At 39.3% G+C, this 14960-nt stretch overlaps 1 protein-coding gene across 1 annotated transcript in view; it reads left to right on the plus strand.

The window, feature by feature from the left end:
- The window catches only part of LOC128638707 (cathepsin D), a 126277-nt gene that overhangs the window by 70671 nt on the left and 40646 nt on the right, over window positions 1-14960 (plus strand). The window contains exon 3 of the mRNA XM_053690830.1: window positions 13563-13686. Within this exon, the coding sequence (XP_053546805.1) occupies window positions 13563-13686 (124 nt within the window). The remainder of the gene's footprint in view (window positions 1-13562; window positions 13687-14960) is intronic.

A 14960-nucleotide genomic window follows, 5' to 3' on the forward strand; every position in this document is an offset into this window, starting at 1 on the left:
ATGGGTACTTTAGGTTTTTTTAGTATTGTTTTTTTTTATTTTCGGGGGTTTGATGGGTGGGGGTTTTACTGGGGATTTAGATATTTTTAAATGCAAAAGAGCTGTTTAACTTAGGGCACTGCTCTAAAAAAGGCCCTTTTAAGGGCTATTTGTAGTTTAGTTTAGGGGTGTTTTTATTTTGGGGGGGATTTTTTATTTTCATAGGGAATAGGTTGAATTTTTTTTTTTTTTATAATTTTGTTTATTTTTTTCTGTAATTTTAGAGTTTTTTATTTTTTGTAATTTTAGATTATTTTTTGTAATTTAACCCTTTGAGTGCTATTGATGGCTCTGAGCCATCACAGAGTTTCTCACTCTGGTGCTAATGACGGCTCAGCCGTCATGAGCACTCTCCCACCTTGAGGGAGATCTGGGGGCTCCTAACCGCTCCTACCCTGGTGATCATGCCTGTAGAGTGACATGCATCGCCGGGGCTTCACTTGATGCACGGTGATGTCATGCGCAATGACGTGATGACTTCACTGCGCAACTTTATTTATACTTAACAGTGTTAAGTATAGGAGGAGGGGGCATGCTGCTTAGAAGCCTGTATCTCAGGCATCTAAGCAGCTACAGACCCTCAAGACCCACTGTTGTAAAGGTTATCGCCTAACTTTTCCAACAGTGTAAGTCTTGGGGTCTGTAAAAAAAAAAAGTTAAAACATTTTTTTTCAAAAATTCAAAAAATAAAAAAAAACAGAAAAAAATAGCACCCAGATGAGAAAGAGCTTAGCACTCAAAAGGTTAATGTTAGGTTTTATTTAACTTTAACTATATATTGGGGTTAATTTTGGGGGTGTTTGATTAGGGGGCTTAGTAATTAAATTAGTTATTTGCAGTTTAGGAGTTAATAGGTTAATTAGGTTTATTGCGATGTGGGGGTTTGGCGGTTTAGGGGTTAAAGGGCCACTAAGCCCAAAAATTTTCTTTCATGATTCAGTTAGAGAATACAATTTTAAACAACATTCAAATTTACTTCTATTATCTAATTTGTTTAATTTTTTAGATATCCTTTGTTGAAGAAATAGCAATGCATATGGGTGAGCCAATCACACGAGGCATCTATGTGCACACACCAATCAGCAGCTACTGAGCCTATCTAGATATGCTTTTCAGCAAAGAATATCAAGAGAATGAAACAAATTAGATAATAGAAGTAAATTAAAATGTTGTTTAAAATTGCACACTTTCTAATTAATGAAAGAAAAAATTGGGGTTTCATGTTCCTTTAATGGGTTAATTAGGTTTATTGCGATGTGGGGGTTTGTCTGTTTATGGGTTAATAGGTTGATTAGGTTTATTGCAATGTGACGGGTTGGCAGTTAATATTTTAATTATGTTATTTGCGGAATAGGGGTTAATTACTTTATTATTTTGCGATGTGGGGGTTTGCTGTTTTAGGTGTTTGTTAATACTGCATGCGGGAGGTTAGTTTTGGTTTTTTTTTACTTCGTGCGGGTGGTTACGTGTTTTTTATTTATTTCTTGCGGGTGGTTGCGTGTTTTTTTTTAAGGCTTCGAGTTTGTCAACGCTGCATCCAGATAGATTCTGAAAATGGCAGGGTGGTTAAAGAATTCACCTGCATTGCTGCGTCCAGGTGAATTCTTTTGGCTGCGCACAGACAACATTCTTTTGAGGATGCATACGCAACTGGCGACAATGACGGACGCATTACACACGCGATTATAGTATAGTTATATTTAGACATGTATGTATATGTATCTCTTTGTTAAAGCCCCCTTTTTTTTCTAACACCTGAGACCTTATTTCTTTGAGCCCTTACAAATTTTTTGTGCAATATATTTTTACAATAATTTTTATTAGACAGAGTTATTATGGGTGTAACTGTACTTTTAAATGTAATTTTGACGTGTTTTATGCAACTTTTTTCTAAAGCATAACAGTTAACCAAAGCTCTGAAGTCTTTTTATCCCAACGCATGTCAAATTTAATTGCACTCAAGCAAACGCGTTTATTTTCAGCTTGTAAATACCTTATCACGTGAGCGCAACAGATAGTGCGCCACTTATAATATGCTCCCAGTGATCTATTTTTCCTGCTGGAGTGTGTTCAATTATTTAAAATAACTCTTTAACTTTTTTATGTCATCTGAAACAGCTAATTTTACCTCCACATAACCTGGGTTACACTTGTTTATTGGTGGTTAAATGTAGTCATCAATAAGCAAGTGCTATCCAGGGTTCTGAACTTAAAATGGGCTGGCTTATAAGCTTTACATTCCTGCTTTTTTTAAATAAAGATAGCTAGAGAACAAAGAAAAATTGATAATAGGAGTAAATTAGAAAGTTGCTTTAACAACAGATGCAGCCCTCATGGAGGTAATATTGATATACTGTATAATGAATCAGCACAGCTTGAAGAGATAACAGATATAAATAAAGAAGAGTAGAGGACTCAGTACTGAACCTTATGGGACCTCAACAGATGGATACACTGGAGAGACAGAGATATTAGAAAATTATATTTGTAAAGGGAAAGATTAGAGAGAAAGGACTTGAACCAGAGCCTATGTGAGCTAAGGATGTGAATGTGTTTGGGGTAGGCTATGTTGAAGGCACTTGTGAATTCTTACAGGAGAATCTAAAGATTAGTGGCATGTGGCTGTAAGTAGGTTGTTTGTGACTTTTAAGAGTACTGTTTCACTGGAGGGGGATGGAAAAAGCTGTGTTTTGAGGTGTGTAGCAAACAGTTTGAGAAGGGGCGGAGCTACCATTGGTGCAGCTGGTGCTGTGGCACCAGGGCCCAAGTGCTTAGTGACCCACAGCAACCACAGAATGTGTACAGTCCTAATGCAGGTTGTCTATCCTCAAAATCATTATACAGAGCAGCAGAGTTCAAGGACAGAATATCAGTTGGATTGATGTACAGTATATTTTGAGTCATTTTAATTATAACATTTATTTTAGCCTGAAATTAACTGGAAAGGTCTTGGGCTATGAAGTTAGATGGTGCAAAAAGATACACATAGGAGCTGAAAGTATAAAATAAAGACGTTTAGAGGGATAGAGAATGGAGTAGATACGTAGAGTAGATGAATGGGCAAGTAAGATTGTGTTAGAGGATGACAACAAAGGTTCTGCTTTCTAATAGGTTTTAGGAGTTAGAAATAAAGAGTTCATGAATAATGGTAAGTTGTTCTATACTGAGGGGGCATTCCAGTGGGCACAGCAGTGAGTGAGGACTTGTGGGTGTAAGACTGCTGCAATACCAAAAGCAAAAAAAAAAATACAAAATCTTGGTTCTATCTTAAAGAAAACCATTTCAAAATATATTGCAGAGCTTTGTATTTTGTTTTACTTTAAAAAATAAAATAAAATAACAAAACCTTTTTTTCTTCTATAAGATACGACGAGTCCACAGATTCATCCTTTACTTGTGGGATATTATCCTTCTGCTAACAGGAAGTGGCAAAGAGCACCACAGCAGAGCTGTCTATATAGCTCCTCCCTTGACTCCACCCCCCAGTCATTCTCTTTGCCTACTCTAAGTAATAGGAAGGGTAAAGTGAAAGAGGTGATAAAATGTTAGTTTTTATTTTCTTCAAGCAAGAGTTTTTTATTTTAAATGGTACCGGTGTGTACTATTTCCCCTCAGGCCGCAGATGGATGAAGACTTCTGCCTGGAGGCTGATGATCTTAGCAGTTGTTACTAAGATCCAGAGCAGTTCCCACAGAATGGCTGAGGAGTACTTAAGAAACTTCAGTGTGAGGAACGTTTTTCATGCTTTAAGCAGTGAGGTATGTTCAGTCATTTTTTTCTGGAGAGACTGTGTTATTTCAGAATTGGCTGACAGTATCCCCAGGAGGGAGAGGGTAAGCAGTAATCCTAAAATATATAAGAGGAGTATTACTGAGCTTGCATATATGGGCTTTACAAAAATGGTGGACACTGAGGTTTGAATGTTTGTGGGCAAACGTTTACATGACTGGGAGTGCAGATAACGTTTTTATGAAAGTTTGTATGCTTTAATGAGAGGGTACACATGGTTTCATCTTTGGGTTTATGAACCCATATGGCTAGTTTTAAACCGCTCTGGTGCGGTTAATTTGGGCTGTAGACATCGAGTGAGATGGGCGGGACCTATTTTCGCGCCTCAGTTGCGCAGTTGTTTTTCTCAAGCAAGCAGCAAGCTCCAACTCCGGTGGGCCTTTGTGAGCTGTATTGGGCCAAATCGAAGGTTTAAACCGGTTTTACAGACCCCTGAAGGCAGGTAGGCACCACAGCAGGGCTGTGGCGAGGTGCAGGGGGTGCTTTTTGTTGAAATAAACGTTTTATAATTTTCCGTTTTTTCTGTTAAGGGTTAAGTGTTCCTTTCCTTGTGGGGCAAACTTAGCTGCAAAGTTAGGATGCTTCTAGCATAAAATTGGAATAATTTTATTGTTTTCAAGAAGTTTTGGAAAAATTGTATGCTTTTTTTCTCTTAAAGGTGCAGTACCGTTTTTTTCAGATTGTTATTTTTTCACTAAATAAAGTGTTTTCAAGCCTGTTTGTGGTCATTACTAGCCTGTTTAACATGTCTGACATTGAGGAAAGCCAATGTTCCATGTGTTTAGAAGTCATTGTGGAACTCCCACTTAAAATGTGTCCCTCATGCACTGAAAGGGCCTTAAATTGCAAAGAACATATTTTAGCTGATAAAAGTATGTCGCAGGATGATTCTCAGTCAGAAGAGAATCAGGTTATGCCATCTAATTCTCCCCAAGTGTCACAACCTTTAACGCCCGCACAAGTGACGCCAAGTACTTCTAGTGCGTCTAATTCTTTCACCCTGCAAGATATGGCCGCAGTTATGTCTACTACCCTCACAGAGGTATTATCTAAACTGCCTGGGTTGCAGGGGAAGTGTAGTAGGTCCGGTATGAGAGTAAATGCTGAGCCCTCTGACGCTTTATTAGCCATCTCCGATGTACCCTCACAATGTTCTGAGTTGGGGGTGAGGGATTTGCTGTTTGAGGGAGAGCTTTCTGATTCAGGAAAACTGTTCCCTCAAACAGACTCAGATATGACGGCTTTTAAGTTTAAGCTAGAACACCTCCGCTTGTTGCTCAGGGAGGTTTTAGCGACTCTGGATGATTGTGACCCTATTGCAATTCCACCAGAGAAATTGTGTAAAATGGATAAATTTCTAGAGGTTCCTGCTTACACTAATGTTTTTCCGGTCCCTAAGAGGATTTCGGACATTGTTACTAAGGAGTGGGATAGACCAAGCATTCTGTTCTCTCCCCCTCCTACTTTTAAGAAAATGTTTCCCATATCTGACACCATTCGGGATTCGTGGCAGACGGTCCCTAAGGTGGAGGGAGCTATTTCTACTCTGGCTAAGCATATAACTATACCTATTGAGGACAGTTGTGCTTTCAAAGATCCTATGGATAAAAAATTAGAGGGTCTTCTAAAGAAAATATTTATTCATCAGGGTTTTCTTCTGCAACATATAGCGTGCATTGTTCCTGTAACTACTGCAGCTGCTTTTTGGTTTGAGGCTCTAGAGGAGGCTCTTAAGGTTGAGACCCCATTAGATGATATTCTGGATAGAATTAGGGCTCTTAAGCTAGCTAATTCTTTTATTACAGATGCCACTTTTCAACTGGCAAAATTAGCAGCAAAGAATTCAGGTTTTGCCATTTTGGCGCGGAGAGCGTTATGACTTAAATCCTGGTCTGCTGATGTGTCATCAAAATCTAAGCTTTTAGCTATTCCTTTCAAGGGTAAGACCCTATTCGGGCCTGAACTAAAGGAGATAATTTCCAACATCACTGGAGGAAAAGGCCATGCCCTTCCTCAGGATAAAATAAATAAGATGAGGACCAAACAAAATAATTTTCGTTCCTTTCGAAACTTCAAAGGTGGTCCCTCTACCTCTTCCCCTGCCACAAAGCAGGAGGGGAATTTTGCGCAATCCAAGTCAGTCTGGAGACCTAACCAGAACTGGAATAAAGGTAAACAGGCCAAGAAGCCAGCTGCTGCTACCAAGACAGCATGAAGGGGCGGCCCCCGATCCGGGAACGGATCTAGTAGGGGGCAGACTTTCTCTCTTTGCTCAGGCTTGGGCAAGAGACTTCAGGATTCCTGGGCTTTAGAAATCGTGACCCAGGGGTATCTTCTGGACTTCAAAGATTCTCCTCCAAGGGGGAGATTTCACCTTTCACGGTTGTCTGTAAACCAGACAAAAAGAGAGGCGTTCTTACGCTGTGTAGAAGACCTGTATACTATGGGGGTCACCTGCCCAGTTCCAAAAGCAGAACAGGGGCAGGGGTTTTACTCCAATCTGTTCGTGGTTCCCAAAAAAGAGGGAACCTTCAGACAAATTTCTCAGAGTTCCATCCTTCATGATGGAGACCATTTGGACTATTTTACCAATGATCCAGGAGGGTCAATATATGACCACCGTGGATTTGAAGGATGCGTATCTTCACATTCCTATCCACAAAGATCATCACCGGTTCCTCAGGTTCGCCTTCCTGGACAAGCATTACCAGTTTGTGGCTCTTCCTTTCGGGTTGGCCACAGCTCCCAGAATTTTCACAAAGGTGCTAGGGTCCCTTTTGGTGGTTCTAAGGCCGCGGGGCATAGCAGTGGCGCCTTATCTGGACGATATCTTAATTCAGGCGTCAACTTACCAACTAACCAAATCTCACACGGACATCGTGTTGGCTTTTCTAAGATCTCATGGGTGGAAGGTGAACATAAAGAAGAGTTCCCTTATCCCTCGCACAAGAGTTCCATTCCTGGGAACTCTGATAGACTCGGTAGACATGAAAAAATTTCTGACAGAGGTCAGAAAATCAAAGATCTTAATCACCTGCCGAACGCTTCATTCCATTCCTCGGCCGTCAGTGGCTCAGTGTATGGAGGTAATTGGACTAATGGTAGCGGCAATGGACATAGTTCCGATTACTCGCTTGCATCTCAAACCACTGCAACTCTGCATGCTCAGACAGTGGAATGGGGACTATGCAAATGTATCTCCTCAGATAAATCTGGATCAAGAGACCAGAGACACTCTTCTTTGGTGGTTGTCACAGGATCATCTGTCCCAGGGAATGTGTTTCCGCAGGCCAGCATGGGTCATAGTGATGACGGACACCAGCCTATTGGGCTGGGGTGCAGTCTGGAACTCCCTGAAGGCATAGGGTGTGTGGACTCAGGAGGAGGCTCTCCTTCCAATAAATATTCTAGAACTGAGAGCGATATTCAAGGCGCTTCAGGCGTGGCCTCAGCTGGCTTCGGCCAAATTCATAAGATTCCAGTCGGACAATATCACGACTGTAGCATATATCAATCATCAAGGGGGAACAAAGAGTTCTCTAGCGATGATAGAGTTTTCCAAAATAATTTGATGGCAGAGACTCACTCTTGCCATCTGTCAGCAATCTATATCCTAGGAGTGGAGAACTGGGAAGCGGATTTTCTAAGTCGACAGACTTTTCATCCGGGGGAGTGGGAGCTCCATCTGGAGGTGTTCGCACAATTGATTCATCAATGGGGCACACCAGAATTGGATCTGATGGCATCTCATCAGAATGCCAAACTTCCTTGTTACGGGTCCAGATCAAGGGATCCCCAAGCAGTACAGATAGATGCTCTAGCAGTACCTTGGTCGTTCAACCTGGCTTATGTGTTTCCACCATTTCCTCTCCTCCCTCGTCTGATTGCCAGAATCAAACAGGAGAGGGCTTTGGTGATTTTGATAGCACCTGCGTGGCCATGCAGGACTTGGTATGCAGACCTGGTGGAAATGTCATCCCTACCACCGTGGACACTGCCACTGAGACAGGACCTTCTCATTCAAGGTCCGTTCCAGCATCCAAATCTAGTTTCTCTGTGGCTGACTGCCTGGAGATTGAACGCTTGATTTTATCTAAGCGGGGATTCTCTGAGTCGATCATAGATACCTTGATTCAGGCTCGAAAGCCTGTCACTAGGAAAATTTACCATAAGATATGGCGTAAATATCTTTATTGGTGCAAATCCAAAGGCTACTCATTGAGTAAGATTAGGATTCCTAGGATTTTGTCCTTTCTCCAAGAAGGATTGGAGAAGGGGTTATCTGCTAGTTCCTTAAAGGGACAGATATCTGCTTTGTCAATTTTGCTGCACAAACGTCTGGCAGATGTTCCAGACGTTCAGTCGTTTTGTCAGGCTTTGGTTAGAATTAAGCCTGTGTTTAAACCTGTTGCTCCACCATGGAGTTTGAATTTAGTTCTTAAGGTTCTTTAAGGGGTTCCGTTTGAACTTATGCATTCCATAGATTTTAAGCTTCTATCTTGGAAAGTTCTGTTTTTAGTTGCTATCTCTTCGGCTCGAAGAGTTTCTGAACTATCTGCATTGCAATGCGACTCGCCTTATCTTGTTTTCCATTCTGATAAGGTGGTTTTGCGTACCAAACCTGGATTCCTTCCTAAGGTTGTTACTAATAAGAATATTAATCAGGAAATTGTTGTTCCTTCTCTGTGTCCTAATCCTTCTTTTAAGAAGGAGCGTCTATTACACAACTTGGACGTGGTTCATGCTTTGAAGTTTTACTTGCAAGCGACCAAAGATTTCCGTCAAACATCTTCTCGTTTTTTGTCTATTCTGGTAGACGTAGAGGTCAAAAGGCTACAGCTACCTCTCTTTCTTTTTGGCTAAAAAGCATCATCCGTTTGGCATACGAGACTGCTGGACAGCAGCCTCCTGAAAGGATTGCAGCTCACTCTACTAGAGCGGTGGCTTCCACATGGGCTTTTAAAAATGATGCTTCTGTTAAACAGATTTGTAAGGCTGCAACTTGGTCTTCACTTCATACATTTTCCAAATTTTACAAATTTTATACTTTTGCTTCTTCGGAGGCTATTTTTGGGAGAAAAGTTCTTCAAGCAGTGGTGCCTTCTGTTTAGGCATCTGTCTTGTCCCTCCCGTTAATCCGTGTCCTGTAGCTTTGGTATTGTATCCCACAAGTAAAGGATGAATCCATGGACTCGTCGTATCTTATAGAGGAAAAGTAAATTTATGCTTACCTGATAAATTGATTTCTTCTATGATATGACGAGTCCACGGCCCGCCCTGTCAATTTAAGACAGATTATATTTTTTGATTTAAAACTTCAGTCACCTCTGCACCTTTTAGTTTCTCCTTTTTCTTCCTATAACTTCGGTCGAATAACTGGGGGGTGGAGTCAAGGGAGGAGCTATATAGACAGCTCTGCTGTGGTGCTCTTTGCCACTTCCTGTTAGCAGGAGGATAATATCCCACAAGTAAAGGATGAATCCGTGGACTCGTCGTATCATAGTAGAAATCAATTTATCAGGTAAGCATAAATGTGCTTTTTTTTTTATCTATTATGAATTCTTCATGTCAGCCAATGAGCAATAGTGTCTGGGACCCAGTTGTACACAATTGTGAACTTTGTGTTCGTTTCACATTAAATTTACACAGCTTATACTTAACTTTTTTCATGAAATAAAAATATGTTAACAACTTTTGCTCTTTCATATATATGACTTTGAGTAATATGTCCCCTTAAGAACGGCTGGGATCATTTAGGGATTTGAAGTTGACCAGTATTGAGCATAATGTCTCCAGCAGCCTCAAATAGAAGAATGAGGAAACGTAACACCTGGAATTGTAGGATTTAAGTGGTTCTGAATAGTTTGAGAAATATATTTTGGGGAAAGGAAACAAAGTAGCTGATGTGAGCATGTGATAGTAAATTAGATATGATATATTTAAATGGTTTATTCTTTTGTTCTTAGTGTTTTTGAACAGATCTAAAAGTCTGCATGGAGGAGGTAGTCAATATAAAAGTTTCCTTTGTTTGAAGGAACAGCAAGATTCTGAGTTGCTAGTAGTTTTTCTTTAGTTTCTATCTAGTTATTAACTCCTGAAGTGCCACTGGAAAATAAGATTGCTGGAAAATAAAGGCACATTCTGCAAGTAGGGTTGCCAGCTTGCCTCTACAATAATAATGCACTATCTGTCAGTGATTGGTCACAAAGGTAGGTCACACAATGCCCAGCAAAAACGACACCTTAGCTCCCACTCTTGATCCCACCGTGTATATTATTTTCATAACTGGGAAGTCATTTTACCACTTGGCTGCCAGTAATATACAAACAGATGTGGTTTGAACCCCTTGGCTGCCCCTCACTTCTTATTTCTACTCCATATTTGTAATATGTTAAGACACAGGTGGCCTTTTACATTTAGCTAACACTATGTACATATAAGTGTCCAGTATTTTGTAAAGATGTTACTGGACAGCCTGCTAAAATACTGTTCTGTTGACTAATGGACAATTGGCAACCCTAATTTATAAGGACTAGAGAAGGATTCAACCAAGTTTAATAAAAATAAAAGTGTGTGTTAACACCTGGAGATAGTAGAGGAGATCCGAGTTTATACCTGGAAGTGAAAAAGGCTGAAGTTAGGCCATTGCTGTATATATATTTTTCAGGCAAGAGTAGAGCAAGGCATGCATAAATAGATAACACATTACAATTTTGGCCATCATATGGTCTAGCTATGTATTTAATAAAAATGACTATTGAAGTACTAATGCAGTGGGGTATGTGATCGTTTAAGGGTTGAACTCTAAAAAAAGTTATATTAAAAGTGCTTTAAAAACCCTGAAAAATGATATTTCATATTTTTGTTAACCCCTTTGAGATTGTATTATAAAATGTTTAATTTTATTTAATAAAATAAAACAATTAGTGCTCCATTTAAGAGCAAGCTCGCTCATGCTTATCAGACCATTGCTTCGTAACCTACATGCCAGCTCTGAGCTAGTGGTTTGCAATCCCCCAGAATTGCATGACCGGGGAGATTGACAGCCCCTGCTTATTCGCGATTGGTTGCACACTAGCAGGGGGCAGCGTTGGGCACGCATATGCATGTACAGTGATAAACTCGTGCAGCTTATTGCAGGTTCAGAGTTGTCCGCCTGGCATTTTTTAAATGGAGCCCTATGCAATATACTTTATTTATTTTGGCCTCTTTTCCTGTAATATAATTCTGAATATTGCAGACTTTCCAGTATCTTATATTGCAGTGTACCAATCATAAATGTACCTAATTGACCTCAGCCCATTGCTTTATAGAGACCAAAACTTTCTACTGATACAATACTAAAATATTTCAAAAGTATTCTTAGGCTAATATTTGCTATGAATGCATCAATCTAGCTAGGATTTATTTTGTGTTTAAGTAAATATTTATTGATGTTTGCATTCGCTATCTCTTTGTAACTGCATAAATAAATGGACTCTAACCCCCCCCCCCCATCAATTTCTTTATTTGGAGGAGCCCACCAGGGTTTTAATGACAGAGCTGAAGTGGGAGGGGCGGGGCTTCTGTCACACTGTGGGTTCAATGATGTGCCATCGACATTGCTGGGATGTAATATGTGCGGGTAGAGCATGTTTGGGTAGAGCATGACCCCCCAACCATGTAACCTTAGATTAGCATATATTCAAATTTCAAATACTACATTGACAGATTAAGGAGCACTGTAATAATACATCGACTAAAGCAGTGATTGCCAACTGGTGATCACTGGGCAATATGCAGCCTTCTGCCCTAGTTCTGCAACTTTCGGGAAAAGAGCAGAACTGTGTGAGTGTGTCCCATAGTTTTTGTAACCCAGGAAAAAGCAGAACTAAAAATGTGTGCTTCTATTGTGTATGCAAACAAGATAGCCAAATCCTGGATGTCTTCATCCAGTATAATGTGCCCAGACAATAAACACACACATACACAAACACACACATAGATAGATAGATGATAGATAGATAGATAGATAGATAGATAGATAGATAGATAAAAAGACAATCTACTAATCCTAGTTTACTAGTACACTATACATTTCGTAGTCACTATATGCTAAACGTTAATACACTTTTACACATTTTTATTTGGGTGTATTAATATGAATGTTTTTATCCAGACTCTTAACATATAAATGAAAAATAGAAGGAGCATATAATTGTATTTATTATTTAGTGCTTTGTTTTTTGATCTGTTGCATTATACAGTTATAAAGAAAAACAATCAAAATTAAATACATATAAAGCCTAAAATTTATAACAGTAGATTACCTAAAATAGGCAAAATAAATTCTTCTATTTGTGCTAATGGAAAAACTTTTAACAAAATATTCCAATATGTGATTTGAAGGACTATGCACATTGCTATTACTGTGATATCTTATTCTTTGCTGTTGTTAAAATGGTGAAGGGAGTGGAAATTCCCCTGCATGGCTTATAGCACACACACACACAGCATGGAGGAGGGGGTGTTCTGACAGATTAGCCAATTCCATCACTTTCAGTGACGTGGAATCAGCTGTGTGACCACAAATTCCTTCACTAGGCATGCGCTTCACCGCATCACCGCATTCTCTAGCTCATCAGAACATTCCAATCGCTGCATGTCTGCCGGATCATCCAAGTCTGACAAAACAAATGACTGTGCATGCGCTCCACCACAGAAGCTAATCTCTACAACGGAACTGCTTGCTAACCACACATTTAAGGGGGGGCGTCCCGCAGATCCTCTGGCATCCACCGGAAGTGAACTTCGGGGAATGAGGTTTACAAGGTGGACCTTGCGTTCGCATTGCTGGGAAGCATTGCGCTCACAAGAGCACGCTTCCATAGGCTCCAATGGAAGCCACATTCTCATGCCGTGACACATGGCATGAAAACATCACATAGCAAAGGGGGTAAGTAGCGCAGCGATGGCAGCAAATGTTAAATATATATGTATATGACTATATACATATAAATGTGTTAATATGTGTATATACACATATAAACACATAAATATATATGTATAAAAGCATATACATTTATAGAGAAAGCGAGAGAGTGAGAGAGAGAGAGAGTGTGTATATATATATATATATATATATATATATATATATATATATATATATACATTGCTACAAAAATGTGTTTCATATCCCTTTAAGAAACATTTAAAGATAGAAATCATGTTTAATAGCACAAGTTTTCAGTTCTTTATTAGGGGCATTGTTCACTTTGAACCCATTAATTTTACTATTTTACTGCCCCCCCCCCCACAAAGAAAATAATAATTTCCAGTATCATCCGGCTTACCCTTATTCAAGCTGGACTAAATAGTGCTAAAATGGAAAACACCCAATATACCTACCCTTAGGGAGGTGAGAGACAAAACTTCAAAGCTGATGTCTATAGAAGAATATCACTACTTCAAATCTTAAAAAAATGTCTCTGTATCACAATATTAGATTTTACTGGGAGCTGCTTTTCTATTCTCCTGACCTCACATATCTGCCCCCTATCCCACCACAGTTACTAGTCTACTGTGTTGTCTCTCTCCCTTCCTCTATCTTGTTTTGTTCTATCTAATTTCTGCTTAAACTAATCCCATCATCATTATACTTCAGACTGATTCATTTTGAATATATGGCCTTTACTAAGTTGTCATTTCTGTCAGGTTTGTTTATTTTCTCATTACTTGTGTCTTACTCATTGCAGGCACAATACTATGGAGACATCTTCATTGGGACTCCTCCTCAGAAATTTACTGTAATATTTGACACCGGCTCCTCCAATCTCTGGGTTCCTTCTGTCAAGTGTTCCTTCTTTGACATAGCATGTTGTAAGTAATAAAGCAAACATAAGTGCCGGGCTAGACACCTCTGTGTCATGTTAAATATTCTCATTATCTCTCAAGGAAACCACTTCAAGGCTTTTTTGTATTAATGAATTACCTGTTTAGGGAATTTAATCAGTACCATCAATTATGTTTAGCAAAGTCCCTAATATCTCCAGAGACCAATTAAGCATAGACTGGTCCAGAAATACTCTGGAGATATTCACCTTCACACCAGCTGCAGTATCAAGTTCAATCAGAGAGTGTTATCCATTCTCTCAGGTCTGCAAGGGGAATAGATCATCAGTCAGAGCAATAGGGAACACTTCACAGAACGCCAGCTTCAAGCGGGGAATTAGTTCTTGCATCTTTGCTCTTCTGATCTATGATCATTTAGATATATGGCTTAGATGCAATGCTCAGGTTCATTTAAATTCCATTTCGATGGTGCAGTCCTTGCAAAAAAAAACGTTATTGGAGCAAACACAGGAAATCAAAGCTCTTATAAACATTCAGCACTCATTTCTAATTTCTTCCAAGCAAGCTACACAGTATACATAGAGGTAGATTTATCATACCCCGGATGGACATGATTCACAATAGCGAATCATGTCCGCCCTGCATCGCTAAATGCCGACAGCATACGCTGTCAGCATTTAACATTGCACAAGCATTTCTAGTGAAATTCTTGTGTAATGCCGCCCCCTGCACATTCGCAGCTAATCTAGCAGGGGGTGTCAATCACCCCAATTGGATCGGATCGGGATGATTGCTGTCCGCCACCTCAGAGGTGACGGAAGAGTTAAGGAGCAGTGGTCTTACAACCGCTGTTTCTTAACTTAAGTTTCTGGCAAGTCGGAAACTTCTGGGATAGATTGCAGCATCCGCTGCTTGATAAATCTACCCCATTGTTTCCACTGGCAGCAAAACTTACTCTTTGCATTATAACAAAAAATGGCAGATGTTATTATCTTTCATTCTGTGTTTACCTTTAAAGAAATAAACAATGAAAAGTGTGTACTTAAAAGATAAATAATATCAGTAACAAAATAATAACTAGTGGCTGCCAAGAGGTTAAATAACTCACTATTCAAATAAATAAATACAACTAACTATTCAAATAAAAAAATAAAACTAACTATTCAAATAAAAAAATAAAACTAACTATTAAAATAAAAAAATAAAACTAACTATTAAAATAAATAAATAAAACTAACTATTAAAATAAAAAAATAAAACTAACTATTAAAATAAAAAAATAAAACTAACTATTAAAATAA

Source organism: Bombina bombina, chromosome 8 (assembly GCF_027579735.1).
Source record: "Bombina bombina isolate aBomBom1 chromosome 8, aBomBom1.pri, whole genome shotgun sequence".
In the NCBI taxonomy this organism is placed as follows: domain Eukaryota; kingdom Metazoa; phylum Chordata; class Amphibia; order Anura; family Bombinatoridae; genus Bombina; species Bombina bombina.